Source organism: Acanthopagrus latus, chromosome 1 (genome assembly GCF_904848185.1).
Source record: "Acanthopagrus latus isolate v.2019 chromosome 1, fAcaLat1.1, whole genome shotgun sequence".
Classification (NCBI taxonomy): domain Eukaryota; kingdom Metazoa; phylum Chordata; class Actinopteri; order Spariformes; family Sparidae; genus Acanthopagrus; species Acanthopagrus latus.
In genome coordinates this window covers 4,134,332-4,150,183 of record NC_051039.1, presented here as the reverse complement: position 1 = coordinate 4,150,183, position 15,852 = coordinate 4,134,332, and the positions used below count along the sequence as shown (strand labels likewise).

General features: G+C 43.7%; 1 protein-coding gene across 3 annotated transcripts in view; it reads left to right on the top strand.

Annotated features, from left to right (window-relative positions):
* LOC119024399 (voltage-dependent T-type calcium channel subunit alpha-1I-like) overlaps nt 1–15,852 on the top strand; it is a 224,257-nt gene that overhangs the window by 136,134 nt on the left and 72,271 nt on the right. For all 3 annotated transcript variants that reach the window (XM_037107182.1, XM_037107191.1, XM_037107200.1), the window contains 4 exons: nt 2,163–2,505; nt 3,275–3,367; nt 12,217–12,556; nt 12,649–13,043. In XM_037107182.1, coding sequence (XP_036963077.1) covers nt 2,163–2,505; nt 3,275–3,367; nt 12,217–12,556; nt 12,649–13,043 — 1,171 coding nt within the window. The remainder of the gene's footprint in view (nt 1–2,162; nt 2,506–3,274; nt 3,368–12,216; nt 12,557–12,648; nt 13,044–15,852) is intronic.

Genomic DNA, 15,852 nt, shown 5'->3' with positions numbered 1-15,852 from the left:
TAGGGACACACAACATGGATTCCTTCAGCCGATGTGAAAACCATCAACACATCTTCTTGTCACAGCTGACACAGATGAGATAACAGACAATTCCACATTTTTGTATAGTGTGTAAATTTTTTGAGCAAAGATGAAGAATTTAATAATGTTGTGCAGAAACTTTTTCCTCTCTTAACTCTTGCGGAAGACATATTGCAAATTATAATCCTGTGAAACTATATTGCTTCGTATTATGAGCTCGATTTATCGGCCTGGATTTCACTGATGCAGATAAATAGCAGATAATATAACTGTCCCGCTATCAAGCTGATAATTTATTGCTCCAATATATATTGTGCATCTCCACGTTCGTTCGTTCTTTCTTTTTGGATGTTATACTTGAATCCTCTCTGTCTGTATCAGTTATTCTTTCTTCAGTGAATTTCTTCTTCCTTATATTTTCTTTTCTTCTTTTCATCATTCAGTTTTCTTACCCGTGGCTGGTCTTCCTCTTCAGTGCCCCTCTCTTCCGACTTCTCATATCCGTTTCTTTTACTTTCAACAACTAGCGACTCTCACTGGGGCTCATTTAACGTAGCAAAGTCCAACGCTGCTTTTGTCCCTGTCCCTTTGTCCGTGTCTCCTTTGACAGACCAAGTCGAACATAAAGGAATATCCTCGATGAAGTCCGACAGATCAAACACTCTGTGATCCTTCCTGCTGCTCATCAGTGTTTCACTTTCTCTGTTAAAGGGTCAGACTTTAAACCACAGCTGACCAGCAGTCAGGATGACGCTCTGCTCCACTGCACGGGGGGATAAACTCGTCAGTACTCTAAGATTTAACAGTTTGTGCTTGGAAGAAAACCATGAAGCTCTGACAGCCTGCATGTGTTAGTGGAAGAAGACAAAGGGTAGAAGCTAAACAAGAGTCAATGCCACGTAAAACAAGTGAAATTGGTGATTCGCGAGGCCGAACAGTCAGTCAGAGACGCAACGCCGGCCGGCGATCAGTGCGGCGTGCCTGGGTTAATGTGTTTCCATCACTGCCTTTCTCTCCGTCTGTCTCTGTCTGTAATTTTCTTTCAATTTCACCATTACCAACGTGATCATCACTCTCATTGTGTCTGGCCCGGCTCTCACCGCTTCTTCCTCTCCATCCTTTCATCCACTCGCCCTCTCCGTCATACTTACAGTTCAGATCTCATGCCGGCACAAATGTTGGAAATAGCCTTGAAGGACGTGTGGGCTTCTGCTCTGTTCACCGTCCTCATAACAAACAAGCATGACTGCACACACACACACACACACACACACATTCTCTTTGATGGCATGTCTTACTACAAACCTCTTGTCTGTGGATGTGGGTAAGAATATCAAGAGCACTTTTCTGTTTTTGTTTTTTTTTTTTCTTTTTGAGATTCTTGCAACAGCAGAGATATTTTTGTATCTCAGTGTTTCTGTAAATGCATCAGAGAGATTCTTCTAGTACTCGAATTACCGAATTACATAACTCTGTTTTTAATGATACATCTGCACTAGCCAGGCTTGAAATTGGTTTCCAAGTTTTACTGAATACTCATCAAGCTACAGTCAGTTTACACCCCGCTTCCAATGTTGAGGAATATCACAGGCTGTTTACGTTCTCTTCAGTACGAGTCACGAACAGGACAACGATGACTGCTTCAGAATTTAATAAGTGAAATGTCAGAGGGACAGAAACAGTGCTGAACCATGTCACAATTTTTTGTGGGAATGTTTTTTTTTTCTTTTTTTCTTACCTAATTTTTTATAATGATATGTGAAAAATGATCATGTGATCATCGCTGGTTTTGCTGGTCGCACATGTGTGTTCGCATCTTGAGAAAATGACACAATGCTTCATTACAGCACGCCGTTGGATTGTGACATTTTGATGATATTTTTGTTCAACTGTTCAGTTCTATTTCCAGGTGTACGTTCAATTTACTGTTTGTATTTTTTTCCGTTTCAAACAAAGAAAACATCAGTTAGAACGATATTTAAATGCTGCCAACTTTGATTTTTCTTTGATTCACAGTTGTCTGTCCCTTTACTTCTTTATTTTCTTTTTGATAGAGTGCTCCCTGTTTTCGTGTTTCAGTGGAACATGTATCGTTCATGGTGCAACAGAAATAACCTTTTGTTTCTTCTCACCACTTCCAGGGCGACAGGTATCAGCCTGCCGCGGCCGTACTACATGCCGGACGAGGATGACGAGCGACCCTTCATCTGCTCTCTGCCGGTCGACAACGGCATCATGTCCTGCACCGACGTGCCGGCCCGCCGCGAGGGAGGCAGGGCGTGCTGCCTCGATAAAGACGACGCCCTGTACCGCCAGTCGCTGGGCCTGAGCCCCGAGCCTCTGACCAACGGGACCGTCAGTGTGGCGGGGCTCTGCGTCAACTGGAACCGGTACTATACCAGGTGTCACACTGGGCATAAAAACCCCCACAAAGGAGCTATCAACTTTGACAACATCGCCTACGCCTGGATTGTCATCTTCCAGGTGAGAGCTGAAGTAAACTAGGTGCCTGATGACCAGATCATGGAGAAGTCATCTTTGTTTTAACTACTTTGAAATACTTTCTGATTACTATTCCGAAGTTTTTCATTATTCATTCATCTAAATCCAGTATCAAACTGATGGCCTGGCTCGGTCTGAAGGTAACAGCACCTCTAAAGCTCACTGATTAACACATTATAGCTACTTTGTTGAACCCATACATGAACCGAGCTGTAAAAACCAGTCACTGTTTTATGATGAGGTTATGTGTTGGACCATGTGAAGACTCCTACACAGCCCGCTTTAGGCCTCGTGACGCGGGGCCAGGGGATTTGAGCCAGAACAGGGCCAGCTACATTCACACAGTCGGCTTAGACATTACTATTCCACGAGCACCGGTGTCTGAGAGATTTGAAGAACTTGTCATCCGTAAGTCATTGCTGTATTTGAGCTGAGTGCCAGGAGGCTACGTGGCCCATGACTGAGCCAGACCAATTTTTGCCATGTGGTTAAATTTACTGTTCCGAGCCAAGAAGCAGTCCGGTTCACAGCCGGTGGATGATATTTGCTATAAATGTCAGACTGAGCAGACTAACTGCTTCCCTCTGTAACCCGTCTTTATCAGGCGTACGAGCTGCCGGCTTATAGCCTCATATTTAATGTACAGACATGAGAGGGATCGTCTAACTGTTGGACTGTTCCTTTAAGAACAGGACATCTCCTGTGGAAACGGTCATTGTTCACTCACTGTCACCTTTCCCCTCGAACGCAGGTGATCACTCTGGAGGGCTGGGTGGAGATCATGTACTATGTGATGGATGCTCATTCCTTCTACAACTTCATCTACTTCATTCTGCTGATCATCGTAAGTCTCACAAGTGCACAAGGACGTGTTGAAATCAATATAATCAAAACGCTGTAACATTTTGGTCAATCGATATTGATTGAAATATAGCAAATTACTAAGTACACTGTGTTTTGTTACATAAGACAAAAGTCTTCAATACATGATTTTGTTGGATTCTCTAATACACACAAGTGCACACGTACTAATACACACACACACACACACACACACACACACACACACACAACAAAATAGTTTCTGCAATAAACCAGTTTACATGCTGTTGAATTTACTCCGAGCTACAAATGACTGCAATAAGACACTACCTCCCTCTCCCTACTCCCCCTCTCTCACCTACACACTTATCACACACACACACACACACACACACAAACACACACACACAAACACACACATACGGCTGTCAGTGTCAGAGTGAAAGCCGAGCAGAAAATCCCTCGAGAATCCCCCTTTTGTTCTGATAAAACACTTTTTAATTCCAATCCTTCAGCTTCCGTCTTTGTGCGCGTGCCGCAGTGGGTGTGTATGCTTTTGTGTGCAAGCGCCGATGCATGTTCTCCTCAGTATATCTCTCTTTCAGCCCGTCAGAGAGAGTGTGTGTGTGTGTGTGTGTGTGAAAATGTTATAATGCAGTTGACTGCCAGCCCTGGTTACTTTCCCGACCCAGGGGCTGTCTTGTCTCTTTATTACACTTTTAATTGCCTGCCTTTAGATTCAGGCGCCAGCTCTGCCTCTCCTCTCGACTCAGCAACACTCTCTTTGGTTTCTTACCCCTTCATTCCTTCCTCCATTACTCTCTACACCTGTCAATCTCTGCTCCTTGCCACCCTTGTCTTTCTAACCCTTTTCCCTGCCATCTATCAATTGTTGCCCGTGCTAACACTTCCTTCTTCCCTCCTTACTTCCCCTCTTTCTCTTCATCTCCACCACCTCGCGGCTCCCTTCCTCCAATCCCCTGCCGCCTTCATTTCATCTCCCCCTTTGTCGCTGAGCATCACTCATGTATCCGTCGCTCTACTCATTATTCTCCATCGTGCAGAAACACACACGTACGCTTTCACATAGGCACACACCGTCAGTTATTAATACACGGTGGAAGATTCTGAAAGTCGAAGCGTTCCTGTGGAAGCCGAGTATTTGCCAGGCGTGCTGCAGTAGTTTGTGCTATCATAATTATACGGAGCTCCATATATTTGTGAACAGTTGTAGGGTGTCGGATATCGCTACTGTCCTAATATGTCCTAAACTTCTCTAAACTGGGCTAGCTAACGTTAGCATTACTTTACCACATGTCTGTGGGCTTCAACCCAATCACCATGTTAACAAAGTGTCTGTATGCTAAACCACAGGTTAGTTTAAGTTTTCTTCTGTTACAACTTTAAATGTGTCTGTTCAGTCACGCTGTACTCATGCTCTGGTTAGGTTTAGGCACAAACACCACTTGATTATGGCTAAGAAAACGCCATAATCTGGCTTTGAATGTTTCTTTTGGTCACCACAAACATGGCTAGAAATGTCCTGAGGTCTTTTTCAAAACACTCCTGTTGACACAGACATGGCGGCAAGACATCCTGTCAACAATTGTCACGGTTTTGGGGTCCAGGAAAAAAAAAAAAAACAAAAAACAAAACTTGAAATGTGCCAGCTCTCCTTGAAGACATCCAGTTGTGTCACACTCGAGCTGAGGTCGCCCATTCGGCAGCCTCGTCATTTGTACTGGTGTTGTCACAAGTTTAGTAACCTGTGGAAAAACTGTCCTGACCATGGCCCAGCAGCCTGTGCTGCCATCAATCTGCTGATCCTGAACTAACTTAACTTTTAAGATGTGTTCAACATCTATTCTCACCAAAGCAAATAGCAGGTACTTAGCTATATCTATCTGTATGTTATTGCTGCCAAATACCGAATAGCTTGGCAAACATCTAAGTGCCATGTCCCACCAGGCAGTCCAGCTGCCATCCCTGCTGCTTATCTCGCTCTACCAGTCTTAAAAGTAGTGAGCACTCATACGAGAAAATACATTTATTGACATACATGCCTGGGAAAGGGACCTTTTTCCAATGCCGTTCTTCAGATTTGCTGTCGGACACTATCTCGCCTTCTGATCTCTCCATGAAACCTCCAAAATTGCCTCGCTCCAGATGTGACATAGTCGTTGCCTTTTGATGTGAAAACATCACTGAGGAGTGGGGAGGACAGGAGGGAAGTAAATTACTGAGGACGGTAATGGAGATGGAAAAAGGATGATGAAACGGAAGGGAAAATAGAGGGATGGAAGGAGATGGACGGAGAGAGCGGGAAAAACGAGGGGCGAGTGAGCTGGAGAGCGAGGGTGATGAAGACGGAGGAAGTGGAGGAGGGACGGGGAGAGGGACGGCTGGAGAGACGAAAACCAGGAGGCGACGATGATGGACTGGAGCGTCAGCATGAAATCAGAGAGAGGATTGGAGGACCAGAGAGAGGAAGCAGCTACATGTTGGCCTCCCTCTTTGATCTTAAATGAAATGTTTTTAATTAGAGCGAATCCCTCAGCAGGTCCTGCGGGCGCCCATGGTCGGAGCATCGGGTTTAACAGTGTGTCACTCAACAGGTCGCTCTGAGCATCAACCTTTAGACTTAAAATGGTTCTGTTTGAAGGGAAGTTTAGATAAAATATGCAGTGAATTTCAGAAACAGCAGTTCTTTTCATGGTGCATTAAGCTATTAGATAGAAGCAAACAGCACAACATATTAAAATGATAAGGAGGGTGGAAAACTACAAACAGAGTAAACCTGAGAGGGACAGGGAGATCTTTCATCTGAACTTAATGTCAGAGTGAACTCTGGGAATTAGTGCGCTAACAGATCATAAATGTACCACAGTCTCCGTTTCCAGCCGTTCTTATTAAGCAACAAAAGCTCTGAATGCCGAGCAGCTGTGTCTTCACATGGTGTCACATTTTGAGCTTTGTTAAGTTTGGCACGTTTGGCCTGTAATCATTGCTGATACATAAATATTAATGTTAAATTCCAATCTTTAGCCTTTAATGTAGTATGCTATGTTAGCATGGATCTTAACATACAGAGTCTCAGCAGTTATAAGAAAGTAGAGGTGTATGAATCATGACTCATCTGGATCTTTAACCCGGGTCTTTAAAATAACCCGTGAGTCGCAAATCTCTAGTATCATTAACTTGAATCGCTTGAGTCCTACTATAATCAAATCTAAAATGATACATAGAGTCACACAGAGCTGTTTACATAGCAAGACTCGGAGCTCGCGTCTGCAACCAGTGAATCCAGAGAACTTTCTACTACATTAGTGGTTAAGAGAAAATGGGCTAGGACTGAGTTTCCATGGTGATTAGGCCATACTGACTCAAGTGACTTCAGTTTGGCGAGTGACTCATTATGACTTGAATCCTTAAAAGGAACCGTGTTTACCAGCTCTATAAGAAAGTGTCACACAAGGAAGGAAATATTAGGAAGTCTAATTACAGAGGTTAAATCAAGGCTAACCACTGGGTCTTTATCAGGCTCCAATTCATTCCTACTTTTGATGCATTTTCTGTGACGACATTCTTTCAGCGGTGTGTACACAAATGTGTCCTAGGCCTCACCGAAGGGCAGCTGAAGTCCTCTGCAAAACAACAAGAAGCAGACACAACAACAGGTGTGATGGATCACATGCTGCCTGATTCCCCCTTAATGCAAATGTGTTTGATCCATTAGCTGTAGGCAGTCTGGACGTGCAGTTCAAGGACTTAAGGACTTTTAAGCCTCAGAGCATCTTCATTTGTTGATGCTTGCCTCTGAGCTGACACACCTGAAACTATCTGAAAAACACTTCCACATAAAAGTACACACATGATGGGATGAATCATCTGTCTATCATCTTTCATCGAGGGGCAACTTCAACTTTGAAGGTCCTATTCATTTAAAAAAAAAAAAAAAAAAAAAGAAGAAGAATAGATTTTTGATTCTTGCTGCCAATTTTTCTAAAACAGACGCTCTGATGGGGTTGTAGGACGAGTCGGCTGCCAGTTTTTTTGACGAGATGGGAAACGCAGAGCACCGTTATCTGACAAGTTGGAAATGAAACTCAAAAAACATCTTTTCTCACAAATAGGACCTAAAATCAATTAGATCAACATATGAGAGCGCTGCCAGCACCGAAGCAAATCCAGTCGCCCTGCAAGGCAAGCGTGCCTCGACTGCACGCGCAACATCTTTCACCACTTCAACCACTTACTTGAACCGTCCTGCAGATCAAAATATCTTCGATTGTTAAAATTTCACCAAAAGGATTGCATCATCTCTCTCCTCCGAGTGTCTGCTTAAGCACAAATACTAAACATTATCTGGATGAAGTAAATCTCCACTGTTGAAAGGATTCATGATGCTTAACAACTCTTGTAGTGTTGTAGCATCATAGCAGGATTTGACTCCCCGCAGTCGTTGCGTATCCGTCTCTTCCTGCCCGCAGAGACCAGATCTGACAGTCAGGCTCTGGTCGGCTTTGTAGACGGACTTAACTGGAGGAGAAGTGATTTAAACGCCGCTATTCACATGTTAAAAGTTGTGTTCTCATCCCTGCTGGACTCCTTTAATTCTGCCAGCACCGAGACAAGCAAGAGGGCGAGCGACAGACGGAAGTGGAGAGAGAGGGAGGGAGGGAGGGAGGGAGAGGTTTAGGTTGTACATAGATGCTTTGACAATTTCGCTCACGTATGTTCATGCAGATTAGGCATGGTAAATTGAATTGAGAGAGAGAGAGAGAGAGAGGGAGAGAGGGTGTGACAGATGGAGAGACAGATGAAAAAGACACGATAAAGATGGAGGGAGTTTGAGAGAACGCTGTACACTGATTACCATCGCGTGGAGCAGTTTAAAACCAGACGACTCTGTGGAATTAAAGGCTTTTCTGCGGGAAAATGGCTTGGCCCTGTGGAATTAAGGTTTAACATCCGGAAATGCCAGCCTCAACCTGTTTTGTTACAGAGCCGCGCGGCGTGATAAGCCTTTTGATTTGACACAGCGTAAGCCGCCTCTGCCCTCATTTATACCTGGTATTAACATTCAGCACATAGATAGATATGGATTCAGACACTTGATCATCGCTCCTGTGTAATGTGCCCAACTGTTGCGTACTAGACAGAAAACAAACCCACAAAATACCTTCATGATTTAGCTGATCAATAGCTATTTCTACCTTAAGTGCACAGCTACACAGGAAACGACAACGACAATAATACCCAGAGACGCCATCAGATACATATACGTATCATTTTAAACCGTAGACTCCAGACGGACTTTAGATTTCCCACCTTGCGGGATTGCTTTTGTGGGAAATGATTCAAAGATTTGAGATCTGAATTTGAATCCAAGCTAAATCAAATTTATTTACATCTGTTAGCTATTAACAGAACTTTACCAGAGCTTAAATACATCGCTGAACAATCACTCACTGATGCTCCAAGATGTTTGTGTGTCAGTTTGATGTATCAGCCCAGTAAACTGTTTCCCAATGAGTTTTCATGTCCCGTTGCAATCTGCTCACATATGGCCGATAAAAAGAGATTTATACAGTACATATAAATTGCTACAAATTGTTACATAGATCCCCTTTTAAAGTGGCATTATTTTTCTGACGTACTGTTACTCGGGGAGCCAGCTCTGACAAAATAAACTCCATAAACTAAGAAAAAAGTGAGTTTGTTTCCAGCAAACAGCTGCATTTTTTTTTTTTCACAAAACCGGCAAACACTCATTAGCATTCATTCAGAGTCATCGTGATTCTGTCCATCTGATCAAGTGAAGTCCAACGCTGACTCTCTTCCTTATTGTATTGGTTCGATCTCTATTAACTCCTGAGAACAATACTTTTCTTTGGCTGCTTTAGCCGCTGCTCATTGAACGTGTCCATCTGCAGTCTGGTGCAGGGTGGATAGTAGCTGAAGGTGGTCGTGTATCTGGAGGCTGTTCAGAGTTTGTTTTGTTGAAACATTCCCACCTTGTGTTTGCTAGAAACTGGACTCACGAGAGCATCTTAACAGAACCAAAACGTGCCAGGACACCAAAATAATGACCCAAAAGAGGCTTCAAAACACCACAGAGTCGCATAGCTGATGTAACTCCCTCTGTGTTTGTCACGTTCACGTTCACGTTCCCTGTTGGAAAAAAAAAAAAAAATGGATTTAATGCAGCTTTGGTATTTTAAGGTCACAGATATTCTTAGTCAAAATTGGACGCTTGGCTCGTTTTCACCCTTTAATCTCTCTCTCTCTCTCTCTCTCTCACACACACACACACACACACACACACACACGCACACACACACACACACATCCATTCACTGTCATCCACACATTCTCTTCGCTTCTCACACATAGTCATTATGTCACTTTGCAGCAGGCACCAAATCGGCTCACACACACACACACACACACACACACACACACACACACACACACACACACACACACACACACACACACACTCTCTCTCTCTCTAATCTAATTGTGTTTCAGTGGCTCCAGCAGAGTGTGAGTATAAATATTTGATGGGATCAGTGAGGGTGCTGAACGGGTGCTGGGACCCGCCGCCTTCCTTTTTTTTTTTTTTTTTTTTTTTTTTTGGTTTCCACGGGTCCACAGAAAGACCGAGCCAGACTGACCACGAATCTCAGCTTTGGATCAATGAAGAGCAGCTTCACACACAAAACACACACTGACACACACACTCTCTCTCTTTTCCCAGCTCGTCCTTAGTCTTTGTCACAGCGGCTTCAGTTGGAGAGCAGGAGGGGGTTATCAGCTTCGCCATCGGTATTGATCACAGCCTGGAGAGCGTTAGACTTCACCCTCCTCTCTGCCTTCTTCCCTTTTCTTCTCTTTTTTTCTCGGGTGACCTTGCCCTTTTTTTTTTTCTCTCGTCTTTCTCTGTCCTTTTGTATCTGTTTCCACTGTAGTCTCTTCGGAGGAGAGTGAGCTTAAAGCCTGCCACACAGCAAACCTCACAGCTTCTGAGACACTTATTGATAAATAAAACGTTTTGTATTTATATTATTGATAATCATGCCAAGTGTCAGTTGTCTTTGCCTTACACAAGTCCCTCTGACTAGTCATGTAACACAGAGTTGGCACAGTGGTGGTAGGTTTGGAGTCTGTCATACAAACATAAATATTGATGCACCCTTCAAAATAAACGCAACAGTACGGTGAAAGTTTTACAATCACCGTTTTTTAAAGGATACTTGAACAAAGGCGTCTTCACAGTACTGTCACACTATCAGCAGTTACATAAGTGGAGGTCTAGCTGGTCTTAAATACACTGTGTAAGCTCAGCACACTGCTCCAAAGAGCCCATTTTGCCCCCGATTTACACATGACTACTGTGGATATCTAACCTGGAGACTTCAGTAAAAGTCTGTCTCTGTTGCCAATTCGCACATGCACACAACGCAGACCGGCAACTTGGGTTTACAACAGAAAAAATACTGTAAATGTTTCTGTATTGTACATTTGGAACTGTGGCTACACATCAGACTGTTTTGGTGGTAAGTACAACAGTAAGAAAGGCTGTGTGGCCATTCCTGAAACCAAAGAGGCATAAAACTGATTTGTAAATGAGCACTAATTGATCAAATTAGTCGTGATTTAAAATGTTTAAAAATACTGTTCTCTCATACTCTGTGGGAGAAATATTGAGGCCCTAGAAACAAGGGTGGGTGTTATATATGTACCAATACTGTATGCTTTAGTTATGATCTTCAATTTGATTTTAATACCTATTTGAAGAAAACAATGTTTTCTTAATGTTCGATTTGGCCAATGACCAAATGACCTTGGCTTCCCTCGTTATAAAGAATGAGTTGTTCAGAGATGCAACTCGGATCTGTAGCTGTTCCAAACACTTCTTCTTGTTCTTACAGTTTTGGATAAAACACACAGCGTTACTTGCCAAATTCATCCAAAATAGATCCAGCATTTAAAAGTTATCTGATGGAAGTAATGTCAGTCAAGTCGCAAGTGTTTTATTAGCAGTGCATGTGATGATATTTCAGGCTGGAAGATTAGATATTTCTTTTCTGAGATGCACTTGCTGATTCGCAACGTCACTTTGTATCGCAGTTCATCTTTTGTTCTGATGATTCAACATGGTGTTTCATGTCCATACAGTTTGTGTAAGTGCTCCAGCTTTGAGTCATGTAACCTCCCCACTGAGGAGAACATGAATCAGAATCTTAACTCTGAACCAGGGCTGCTCCAAATAGCTTCCTCTACTTTGTAGCTCTATAGCAGGAAGGGATACCAGAGTTAGCCGAGGTTACAGTATGTCAGCTTTCAATGTTAGAAGAGAAAAATCCTACAGGCCTTGTGGGATAAAACCTTAAATCGCATGAGGTTTCATGAGTATACTTCAATCTAACCTTCACCATGATCAGGAAAGAAAAGATGTGTTGAGAGATTTAATTACAGTAGCGTCAAGGAAGTAAAGGTGTTAATATAGTCTTAAAACAAAAGATAAGAGATACAGCTCATTACTCACTGAAAACACAACAGCTTTGTTTGCAACCATATTGTGCAAAGTGTTATGTTTGGACTTGTCCAGCCAAGTGGGCTAACAGGCTTGAGGTAGCAACAGCTTAACTCCACTGGCCTCAAGCCATCTTGCTGTGAGCTGGCAGAAACTGACCGCTCATAGCTCCGATTAGCTAACAGCTCTCAGACTATTTCATGCCAGTATTTACAAATGTAGCACAGAAAAACTTTTTTTTTTTTTTTTTTTTCAGCTAATTCTTGGTGGGATCACAAGCATGTCGGTGTTAAATACCGTATGTTCAAACATGACTCTCATCCTCCCAGGTGGGTTCCTTCTTCATGATCAACCTGTGCCTCGTGGTGATCGCCACCCAATTCTCAGAGACCAAGCAGAGGGAGCACCAGCTCATGCAAGAGCAGCGAGCGCAGTGTTCGTCCTCCTCCACTCTGGCCAGTGAACCCGGGGACTGCTACGAGGAACTCTTCCAGCTCGTCTGCCACGTCCTCCGCAAGGCCAGGAGGCAAACCATCGCCTTTTTCAACACCCTGCGGGGGAAACCCCGGGGCTTTCGAGGCGTCGGAAGAGGTAGAGGAGGAGGAGAAGGCAGGGAGAGGAAGGCCAATGGAAGGGAAGGACGTCAGAGGAGAGCAGTCAGAAGGCACGGTATGTAACTGCATTGAAATATTCAGACAGTATGATGAGGATGAACGCTTTACACATTGACCCTTTGACATCTTCCATTGGCACCATTTCAGGTGCACCCTGTCCTCACCATAATAAACCTGACCACGCCTCGCCCATGGCCCTCACCGCGGCCTCTGCCACCCACGGCTGCCCTCAGTGTGCCGCTGCCCTGTCGCTCGCCGATGGAGTGGGACCGGTTCGCAGTGCAAATGATGAGGCAGAGGAGGGGGCTGTGGAGGAGACGGACAGGGAGGGGGTTCATTCTGGAAACCAGGAGAACGGCAAGAAGGGCCAGAATGGGGCAGGGAGACATGGGGGATGTAGTCCCAAGATCAGATGCAGGGAGCTGTGGCACAACACGAGGATGAAGCTGTGGGGAATCGTGGAGAGCAAGTACTTCAACAGAGGCATCATGATCGCCATCCTGATCAACACCATCAGTATGGGCATCGAGCACCACGAGCAGGTACAGACACGTCTCCTCATGTTGAAGTAACTGTGTTAAAGTCTTTTCATTGTCTGCCGAAGTTCTCTGCATGATGTCTGTAAAGTTCAGACGAAACAGTTGAAAGAATTTTGGTCATAGATGAAAATTGCGTTTTTCTTTTTGTCTGTTTCTGTCTGGTTCCGTACTGAGCAGCAGTCAGTCGATTGTTGTCCAGTTGAGAGTAAGATGTGTAACTGAGGCTACACAGATGAGCAACTTTTAATGCAATACATTTGTTGTTATTTGGTCTTTTTATGCATTTTCCCCGTACGTGAAAGATAGAAATATTCAGTTTTGTAAACGTTTTCCCTGATTGGCTTATTACAGCTTTTCTTTATCACCAGTCATGTGATGTAAATCTATCAACAACTCCTCAGGCCGCTGAGAGAAAAAAAAACAAATGCATAATGGAAACCTACTTAGAAACATTCTTGGCTTTAACGTTTAGAGACACCAACAACAGGAACAGCAATCCGACTGTGCTTGGAGAAAGGATCCATTCATTAGTGATGATGTTGGACTGAAAATATCACAGTTGTTTTATGTAACTTTGCGTGTCTGTCTTTGCTCGTTGCTCCCCGTTCAGCATGCGCTAGCAAGCTAACAATGTAAATGTGTGCCAGTTAAAAACATACAGTATAGATGAGCGAGCTGCAGCCTCTCCCTCCATCTACAGTCGCTTTAGACTGAACAGACAACCATGCAGATGAGCCGCAGTCTCTCTCAGTGTCACTTCCTGTCACTCAGTGTCCACCCTCCTCCGCAATGTAAACTAAATGTTCTTCCTCCTGCACATCCATCCCTCTTCCTTACATGTCTTTCCCTCCCTCTGTCTTTATAATGCCCATATAATATGAGTGTTGCGCAAACAGGACAGACATGCCTGCACTCAGGTTACATTATCGCATTATCACACCCTGGGTTGAGATGACACTCGCCCAGATCCCAGAGCCAAAGCGAAAAAGATGCTTCATGCTTTCCTTTAACATCATCTGATTTTTTTCCCCTCCCTTGTTCCCTGTCGCCCTGCTTTGCACACTCTTTGTCTTTCTATCAATATTTTTTCGCTCTTGCTATACCATCGCCCACTCACGCCTGCCACCGCCGCAGTGGTGGGTCGTCTCTCATCTCAGGGGCGGCTAAAAATAGAGAGAGACTGAACTAGAGAGGCAGACAGAGACTCTGCTCCTTTTAATGGGAAAGGAAATAGCGAGCTGGTGCATGTCTGTGGTTTCCAACGCCAGTTTAGCGAACCGGAGTCAAGCCTCCCTCTGTTTGAACAGCGGTACCAGAGGCTTAATGTGTCTCATCGCTCTGATCCTCATCCAGTAGAGAGACGCTTCCACCTGTCCCGCTACATCTGTGGTGTGGGAGCAACAGATAACCCGTGCAGGAAAATTCCCAGCCAAATGCTTTTTTTTTTTTTTTTTTTTTTTAACGTCCTGGCTTGTAGCGGTGTGTGATTTAGGCCAGCAGGCACTTAAACAGGCAACCACACATCATTTGAACAGTGTGGTTCATTCCAAAGCAAACCTGTTTTTGGTGAAAGAGCGTTAGATGGTTTTTTTGGGATGTTCCCAGCACCTTTTTTTTTAAAGACACCTGTTGTCAATATTGGAGTAGAACTGTAATAAAGCAGCTCAATAACAGACTTTCTCTGCTTTCGTGTGCCACGAGCAACTCAAACTGCTCTCCACAACATGGGTATGATCATTATTCTTTGGATGCAGTTGTCAAAGCGCTCAGAGTGTCTTGGGAGGGACGTTAGATGCCACAGTGGCATCATGTGTATCAGTTGAAAATACAAGGCTACATCTCCCATCAGACAGGATGGATCGCTGGAATGAGAAAAACACTTCAGAGACTTCAACAGCTGTTTGGGAATTAATAATGCAACAGCGTGATGGGCACTTTGGAGATTTGACAGGGATGGATGGAGATCAAACAACACTGCTAAATGATTGTCGCTCTCTGCCAAAATATCACGATTAAAAACAGAAGGAAATTAGTGTATTGATGCTGCGGTGGCAACCGTGGTTGCAGTCAAAATATTCAACACCTACGTACTTTTTTTTTTTTTTTTGTTAGGAATGGCTGTCGCGTACAAATAGAAACCACAGCAGCAACCAAACATATTTGGTAATTAGGAGCAAAAGTAGGTTAGAGAATTCAAAAGCAGAATCGTAATTGGGGATCGCAGAAGACAAATTAATCCACAGAAAACAGTTGGATGTTTTAGAGTGGAAAGAGAAAGCAATTCACGAGAATTTGACTTGACTGTTACTGCAGCCTTGCATCTAAACATATATAGTGTGGTTAAATGTTACCTACCAACCCTACCTGAGGATTATTGAATTCTCATTAAGCAGCGGGGAAAGCCATAATAAGATGGCTTTGTCTGCTTTAACCAGACATAAAAAAGGCTCTTACGAAAAGAGTTTTGATAAGAAAGTCTTGTGTTTCCTCTGAACAGAACACAAATGAGTGTATATCACCATTTATAGCATTGCTACAGGGAGAAACTCGGGTTTGTTATGAGTTCCATCATCACATTATTGAAATTTATGCACCATATTACAGCAGTGCCTTTGGATTGTTAACTACCACGGGAATGTTACATCAGTCAGGTGAAAAGGTGTGGCACTAACAGGGCTCAGTCTCACTGTGCATCAGATGCTAAAAGCATTGCTGTACTGGAGAGGTTCAAGAGGCTGAGCTTGTTGCAAAAAGTTGATAAAATTGTCCAGAATATGAGATCATCACAGAAATGTCACATTATGAAACACAA